We start from the raw sequence: 8,491 nt of genomic DNA on the forward strand, positions 1-8,491 counted from the left end.
ATACATATATATATATATATGTGTATATATATATGTATACATATATATATATATATGTATGTATATACATATGTATGTATATATATGTATATATATATATGTATATATATATATATATATATATATGTGTACGTGTGTGTGTGTGTGTGTGTGTGAGGATAGACATCTTAAAAGTAGTGCAAAGTGACATGCATACTGTAATCGATAGGCCAAAGAGTTTTCACTAACCAATGATTCACTGTATTAAATTTCATGGCATTCATTGATACTCACCATAATGACCCATCAAGATCCACTGACAAACCTATATAATATGAGCCATAGCTTCTTGAAACCTGTGAACACATGAATACACACACACTTTTAGATCTACTTCTTTCAATATAAATAGAAGTTGAATTGTTGTTTAGCAAACCAAAGAAAATAAACACCTACCTGTTTCCACAAGAAGACATTTTCATCTTTACTGTTGAGAGAGACCAAGTCACCAAGCCTCTGCTGGCAGAAGTGACGAGCATCCTCCATGGGCATTGTGTTTCTGTTGATCAAGTACTGATTCCCTCTCCACACAAGCCAACCATCTGAAGTGGTGTTGTAGACTGCAAAGGTTTTTAGAAACATATTGACAATTTGTGTTTTACTTTGAAGTGTCTTTCTGTTGTAGTAAATCTTTTACAGCTTAATGTCTGTCAAATGAAAGATTGCACAACATCAAAGTGAATGAAGTTGTAATATTACTGATGCCAAGTGTCGCTTTTTTTGTTTTGTTTGGTTTTGAGATGCATTGTTCTGGTCAAGTGGACCAATAATATCCTGCATGTAAATGACCTGATGAATGGAAATGTGTTTTTGAATGCTCAGTCTTCACTGTTTTTGCCTCTGTGTTGTCTGAGATTTCTAATTTAATTGAATTCAATTGTAACAAACTGTTAATGACTCTTTAAAACATATCTTTGTTCGTATTTCACTTAGATTTGTTCAATTCTGATTTAGCAAAACATCTGAAACAGTCGATTGTAAGACTGTCGTGATCGTCTTGATACCTCATTATTATAGTAATCTCAATTTCTCAATCTAGTTATACCCGGTCTAACCAGACATCGCCGGTTTCCCAATATCTTGTCATTTTATATTCTCGCCACCCTGTGTGTGTGTGTGTGTGTGTGTGTGTGTGTGTGTGTGTGTGTGTGTTAACTTACCCACTGCAGTATTATTTGGAGGTAGTTTTGGAGTCACTCCTGTAAGGCCACAAACAAGTGTTAATTTCATGTAGAGAGAACACAAACACATCTGCCACTGTCCCCACTCGGTCCTCTGCTATGAGTCGAATATCGTACTGTGGGATAATGTAAACGAATGAGGGGAGCATGGCAGTACCATGGGCGTTGGAAGGCAATCAATGGCATGAAATATCATGCATATACAAGTCAGTTTTTCCTGGATGACTGTTGAATATATTTTCTTCGGACGAGACAAAAAAAATAGGCATTCAGTACACATTTTATTCAACTGTACCTGCACGGATCTGACACAGCCAGTCGTTGTAACTCTCACAGCTCACATCGTTCCAGGAGCCGGTCTCATCCCAGTTATACGTTCTGAATTCAGTACAAGATTCTTCATTGTTATGATTGTTTGGCTCTCCTTCCTGCCAGTGCTGATAGTTTACCTTTGAACAGAAAGAAACAACAAACAATATTGTATGTTACACGTGTTTATATATAAGCACAAAAATACAGGATTGAATGATTTGGGATCAGTTTAGTTGTAAAAAGTAGAGCACAGTTAACTAACCGGGGATCCATCGCTCCATGCATAACCAGAGGCCGTGTCAGGAATATGAAGTCCAATCCAGCCTCTTCCATGTCTGCAGTACACAAAATTGTTTAAATGATTCATCAATCTAACTTATTTTAGCACGCCGTTGCCCCGTAGAGGCAGGACGTAACTGAAACGAGAAATACATCAAATAAGTACTCAAGTTAGGTCTCAATAGTAGAGTAAATATTTTATTCTATTTCATCTTACTTTTATGTATTCACTGTGAGTATGAAACTTAATCCTCTTACATTCAGAGGGATATTGGACTATGTAATGGTTTTGTTTTCCACTGGTATCTGGTTCTGCAACTTTAAGTTAAAGTTGTAATTAACCGGCTCATACCGTCCCACACGTAGCTCGGCATCGCTGTGGATGCTGAGCAGGTCTCCTCCGATGGCCCTGCAGTAATCCCTGGCCTCATACCAGGTCTTCTCATCTGCCCGAGGCCCTGTGAAGAACTTGAACACAACGGTGAACGTCTGATTAAAGTGGACCAGGTATGTACAGCAGTGGAGTAGATTACTTGAATAGACTATATACTTTATTTTGCCCAGATTTGTATAGCATGAGAGAAACTGACTTATTTCTAATCATACAATAAATAAAATGTCTGGCCATTTGGGAGAAGCAGAAACATTTGATTATGTTCACATCCAGCGGTTATGGATCAACTTTATCATTCATTTGACACGAGGCAGGGTCCAGTCTACCTGGAGAGGTCTGATATTTGCTCTGTTTTAACTCTGTATTGGTCTCTACCATCTTTTTTTAGCTGCTAACACTTCCACTATGCTCACTAGCTAATCAAGAACTATGTGTGTTTGTTGTTTGCTGCTGGACGTAGCACAAGTTAAATAAGTTAAATAATGTTATATTTACAAAATAAAGACAAAATATGTAGAACTAACATACAGTACGTTATGGTGATTGTGACAGGACACTGGTTTTGTTTAGTTGGTATTTGCAGGTAACATGTTTTGATTGTGTTTAGCTGAGGTCGACCTCTGAATTTACCTTCGTGCAGACGTTTCTTGTTCCTACTCGGGTCCAGCCCTCCTCGCACTTGGTAGGGGTTTGAGTCGGTGGTGCAACGGTTAAAACGGCCCCCTCTGCCAGGTGTTTGCAGATGTATTTCTCCTTGTTGGTGCAGGGCAGCAGATCCCAGAGTCCGGCCAAAATCCCAGTTGTCATGGCAACGCAGCCCTCTTGGTTACCTTGAGTTGTTGAAGATACAAAATAGTGAAGTGTAAGCTGCTGGTCGTGCCCTCTGTTTTAAAGATGGAATCTCTCTCTCTGTACCTGGCATTTCAGCGTTCCAGTGAGTAAACTTCACTAAATCTGTGTTGGTCCACACAAATTGATCAATGTTCTTCTGATTCGAGAGGCCTAACCAGAAGTATTTCTCTGATCTCAACCCCACCAAGCTGATAAGGAAGGCATTGTCCACCCTGGAAATATTTACAATAGATTGTCTCAGCCTGTGAAACACTCGTACAATGTATAGTACTTCCACACACAGTTATATCATGGCTAATAAAAAAGCATGAGGTGTTCTTACCCATTTGAAACATCAGCTAAGTAGGATTCTGAGCTCTTGCAGTCATCTTTAGCTTCATCAAACGTCTTCGTCTCTGCTCCCACAAAGTAGCAGTAGGAGCCATGTCTTTTCCACCCCTGTAGGAAGCCGAGCACTGATTAGAACTGAGTAGTTTTAAAATGCAACACATCCATTTTGTTCTTAAAAGACATTTATCTGCAGTGCGTGATATTGAACCAGTTACTTTTCAAAGTTAATTTCAGGGTTAGAATAGTGCACTTTGATTAGCCAGATGTGTTTGGAGATCATATACTTTTATTATAGATTATACATGTACTCACAAATTTGCAGCCTATATCCACATCTACTTCATCTCCGGTGCGTTCAGTGGCACTCTGCTTCATACAGATGAAGCCGAGTTTCTCACTACACAAGCGATCGGCCCAGTTCCCATTCTGCAAGAAGAAAACATTTACATACTTGTAGATTGAATGTACTGGACGGGTGGACTAGATATACTTAAATTCATAATGCTTTCTGCTTTCTAAATATTTGGGTTAAAAAACAACAACTACGAGAGTAATAGTAGAAAAGAAAAGAATCCGACAAAAGGTCTTAATTTGATTGTTTGCTCAAGTTAAAATGCCTGCAAGCGTAAGGCAGTTCAGAATTTGTTGCACAAATCCAAAGGGGCTTTTCGTAAAAGAAACGGATACAACCAGGATGTTAGTTGGCCCTATGTATGATATATGCAGATATACATGTATGATATAAGAAGATTAAACTATATATGCACCAACATATCACATGTTGCTCCTTACCTCTCCTCTGATGTGAACACAGTCATCTGCATCAGTGGAGACAACAGGTTTCCCAAACTCCCAGCTGGTGAAACTGACAGTGGAGTGGTCACTCCAGTCAAACAGCCCCTCTGTCTGTATGTCATTCAGTCCAATCCAAAGCTCATCAGTGGATGCTGCAGACATGGTCAGGGAGGAATGTTCCTCGTGTCAACCCGTGGCTAAAATGTCACAATGTTAATAAAGATCTACATATTGAAATGAATAGAGCTATTGGTACCATGCGAACATTAGTAAACATGGATTGTAGACATTGAATCAGTTAGTATTGTCTAAATTCTACTTCATGGGGATATATTGAATGAGTATAGCTTGTGTATTTGTTTATTCAATATACTTTACAAGCGTCAGTGTCATTAATTAATTTCCAATTTTGAGATTGATTCATGTTAGGATGATTTGAGCACAATCAAGAAAAGTCCCTTTTTTAACATGATTTGCTTGGAAAAGTAAGTACATCCTACTGTATTTCTTAGACTTGCAGTCGTGAAAAACACAATTTTTGATGTTCACAGTTTAAAGTCTGAGTGCGCATGGGTCCTCCCTTCCTATTCTGACTTGTTGAGCTCTTTGGATTCTCATATTTAATGTAAAGAAAAGATTTACTTTTTTTAAAATCAGTCTACAGCAGAAACACACAGAAGGTTGGACTGTCTTCCTGTCTATTGTCATCATGTACCGTATCCAAGTTGCGAGACGACAAAGCTTTGGTCCTCCACATTGCGGATGCTCACTAAGTCCCCGCCCTCTTTGCGGCACTCTCTCTGAGCACCAGACCATGTTTGAACAACACGTTGAAGGTGAAAGCAGTGGCCATTGTAGGGAATCCAAGGGGGTGAGCAAAAACCCTGCTCAACTGATGAAGAAAAGAGCAAAAGATAAATGGGATTTATTGACTGATGTCATGCGGTGAACGTGTCACATAGAGAAACAATACAGTAGCCAGAGGAGGGTAGAATACAATAGAGTAGAATATGTTTCTGTACTTTGGGGAGGAGATGGCGGGGCCCCGTCTTTGTAGCATATGTAGGCCTGTTTCTTGACGCAGGATGAGCTTTGCCAGGTTTGCTCCCCAGCAGAGTCAAGAAATGCACAGTTGTGCCCCGGATTGGGAGTTGGATATCCTAAAACAAGATGATGATGATTTAAATTGAGATTCCTCCTTTTCTAGTGCAGATCCACATACACCATGTCCGTGAGAGTTTTCACATCACGTATAACACTTGCATGTTTCAATAATGTAAAATGAAGACTTACCTGTAGTCCATCTCAGATAACGGAAGGGCTTACTATCAGACCACTGCCAGCCATGTTGCGGGTCCAGCATCAACCCAATCCAAAGCTTTTGTTTCCCTGATCCCAATAGCGCTGTGTTTATTTGTGTTTGTGTGGTTGAGAGGGACAAAAAAGGAAAAGGACAGAGTAAAGAAATTGTTCCTCTTTTCCACATTGTTCCTCTTTTTCATTGTTTTAAAACAAGTCAGCAGAAAGACAGAATTCACTGCACAAAGAAATAAAACAAAGCACACAAAAACACGCAAGGGAAATTTCACAAGATGAACCATGAAATATCGTTACTGATACCGGTTTGGTCCACGAGTGCAAAAAGTAACAGTAGTAGTCATTTCATCAATCATTTCCTGTTTTTAAACTACAATCCTTGTCTATTATCCATTGAATAATGCAATTCCAGTTGATTCAAATACAATTCGGCTAAATTCAAAATGTTGTCGGAAACATGTCAAATCTAATTTTACAACAAATTTCAACTTTGTTAACATTTTTAAGATTTTCTTTCATTGTTTCTTACGTATCAAATGGACTGCATCTTTATCATATTGTTTTCTTTCTTAGGATGGAATTAGACATCAGTTTAAACAGCAATTCATAATAGTGATTCATATAGAATGAGAAGTATAACATAATAATTCAAGTTTTTTGTATTTATATCAAAACATTTAACTCATGCAATATAGGCAATTTTTAACAATATCTATATAAAGTAACCCCTCTATGTTGGGTCAGCTTCAGTACCAGCAAACATCCACCAGGTGACATCTTACCCGAGACAAAAGCCTGCTGGTGAGGATCCGTGATGCTGAGCAGGGCGGCACCCTGCTGTTTGCAGCTGGCTTCAGCCTGGGACCACGTCAGAACCGACTGTGTGTTGAGCTGGTAAAACGCTCCTGTTACAATGTTCTTCGCCCAGTGGTCTGTGGCTGTGCATCAATACAGCAAGATAGAAAACAAAATGATTTAGTCATTGAAACAACAGTGTACTACACTACTGTATTCTAAAATGGTGCTCTAATGTTGCAGGCTTTGTGTTAATAAGCATCAGAGATGTTGACTAAACTAATGAACAATTTGTAGTATAATCTAATGTGTGCTCTGAAACAGAATTAATCTTCCTGAAGATGCATGTAGTGCTGGCATGTGGGATTCAAATCTTAAATTCAGTACTCACAAGTAGTCGGGCAGTATCCCCACTGCTCATGTTCAAATTTTGTATTAATCGCACACCAAGCGCGCTTTGTTGAGGAGTCGTACGTTGTGCAGTCTCCAAACCACCGGTCTTTGTACAGGAAGGGAAAATTGCAGATCTTACCAAACGCGTTTCCTTCAATGGTATAAAGCTCTAAAAAAAGGACAAAAGAGGTTGATCACTTTAAAACTTTTTTAAATTGTTGCAAATTAATGATTCTGCAAAGACGTATTGTTTTGCCAATTGTTTTTAGGGCAGACCTAAATAATTTTTTCATCATCATCTTTTCTTCACTACTGATTGACTTTAGGCGTGCACAACCAAACTCCAGTCAGGAGGAACTTGATGCATCATTCTACTTGATCATACATCACCTGACACTGAGAGTCAGGTATTCGATAAATCACAGTACAATCATGCATATTTGCTCGTGTATTGTGTTGTTCAGTTTTAATACTGTACCTCTGTATGTTCTCGAACAGGCGCCGCTGGATGTCCCTGTGATTGTGAGCTCGTTATTCGGCCCGGTAGTTTTGGAGAGGGCGATTGATTGGTCAGGTTTGACTTCGATGTAGAACTGTGTGTCTTTGAGAGCAAGCATTGTCACATTCTTGCATACCCACTTTTGAAGCACACTGCGGACGTCACAATCATAGAGGCTTACTTCACTCCCCACACTTTTGCCCTGAGCTCCAAGGCACTTTCTGGTTGAGGTCACAAAAAGACGATCACCGGTTGTCCAGCGCATGTCAAGACAGCGGGTGGATCTTGTCACCAAACAAAACCCAGTGGCTTTGTTAGTGATTGAGAATGGAGAATCTGAAGAGATCAAAAAGATGTAAAAAGAAAAATCTGTTTAAATTATGTTGCATAATATTGTATTGTGTGCATATGGTCCTCTTACAATCATTGTCAGAAAGCATATATATATATATATATATATATATATATATATATATATATATATATGGTTGTATGAGACATCTAATTTCAAATGTACTTTTTTTCATGAATTTTCTTACTCCTTTCTTTTCAAAACTGACAGACTAGAGATGCACTCAGCATCATTCAAACCTAGTCTGTTGCTGTAGTGGTGTCCACTCTTCTTTAAGCCCAAATGTACAATTTTAAAAGTGTTTTTTACAAGACAACGTATAATCATAATTTACAAAATACTATAAAATAGTTTTGATTTTAGTCCTGTAGTGAAGTCAATGAGAATCTAAATCACTTCCAATACAACAAATATTCAGTAAAACTAATGTATGAAGAAAGCTGATCTTTGCATCAGTACCATGAGATATTAGACACATAAATACATACGTACACATATGAAAGCTTTAGTGCATACTGTACCATTTATTGTTGAACATGTTGGGATGAAGAGCACAAAGGCTGCAAAAGTTATCCTCTGGGTGAGCATTCTTCCGATAAGTCTCAGAGCAGGAGACATTGTCCATGCATTGCAAGCAGAGGGCTTATGAGCATGAACATGAAAAGGAAGGAATCTTAATACCCCTGACACTGTCATTTTTTTTTTTCTCTTCTCATTGAGAAAGTGTCATGTTTCAGATTGGCACATTTCAGCATTTTGCTACTGGTAAAAAGGGGGGTTGGGATACAAAAACATACTCGCACACACACACACACACACACATGTCACATCCTCGAAATGGAAAAAAAGCTCCATCCACTTCCTGTCCTGGAACGAAATGATGTGTGAGAGATTCATGCTAAACATGACTCATGAGTCAATGGCCCAGTGCAGCATCCACACTCATACACTTT

General features: G+C 38.7%; 1 protein-coding gene across 1 annotated transcript in view; it reads right to left on the bottom strand.

Annotated features, from left to right (window-relative positions):
• The window catches only part of LOC116393069 (macrophage mannose receptor 1-like), a 19,962-nt gene extending 11,743 nt beyond the window's left edge, over positions 1 to 8,219 (bottom strand). Inside the window, exons 1-18 of the mRNA XM_031864999.1 lie at positions 8,060 to 8,219; positions 7,166 to 7,522; positions 6,686 to 6,856; positions 6,282 to 6,437; positions 5,476 to 5,586; positions 5,205 to 5,342; positions 4,898 to 5,074; positions 4,180 to 4,334; positions 3,700 to 3,813; positions 3,380 to 3,495; positions 3,121 to 3,269; positions 2,836 to 3,035; positions 2,164 to 2,279; positions 1,795 to 1,867; positions 1,516 to 1,669; positions 1,200 to 1,238; positions 436 to 599; positions 274 to 335 (exon numbers count right to left, since the gene is read on the bottom strand). Coding sequence (XP_031720859.1) covers positions 274 to 335; positions 436 to 599; positions 1,200 to 1,238; positions 1,516 to 1,669; positions 1,795 to 1,867; positions 2,164 to 2,279; positions 2,836 to 3,035; positions 3,121 to 3,269; positions 3,380 to 3,495; positions 3,700 to 3,813; positions 4,180 to 4,334; positions 4,898 to 5,074; positions 5,205 to 5,342; positions 5,476 to 5,586; positions 6,282 to 6,437; positions 6,686 to 6,856; positions 7,166 to 7,522; positions 8,060 to 8,156 — 2,549 coding nt within the window. The 5' untranslated portion in view covers positions 8,157 to 8,219. The remainder of the gene's footprint in view (positions 1 to 273; positions 336 to 435; positions 600 to 1,199; positions 1,239 to 1,515; positions 1,670 to 1,794; positions 1,868 to 2,163; positions 2,280 to 2,835; positions 3,036 to 3,120; positions 3,270 to 3,379; positions 3,496 to 3,699; positions 3,814 to 4,179; positions 4,335 to 4,897; positions 5,075 to 5,204; positions 5,343 to 5,475; positions 5,587 to 6,281; positions 6,438 to 6,685; positions 6,857 to 7,165; positions 7,523 to 8,059) is intronic.
• Between the last annotated feature and the right edge of the window lie 272 nt (positions 8,220 to 8,491).

The sequence above is a fragment of the Anarrhichthys ocellatus genome, unplaced genomic scaffold (genome assembly GCF_004355925.1).
Source record: "Anarrhichthys ocellatus isolate YVR2014 unplaced genomic scaffold, GSC_Weel_1.0 scaffold32, whole genome shotgun sequence".
Lineage (NCBI taxonomy): Eukaryota > Metazoa > Chordata > Actinopteri > Perciformes > Anarhichadidae > Anarrhichthys > Anarrhichthys ocellatus.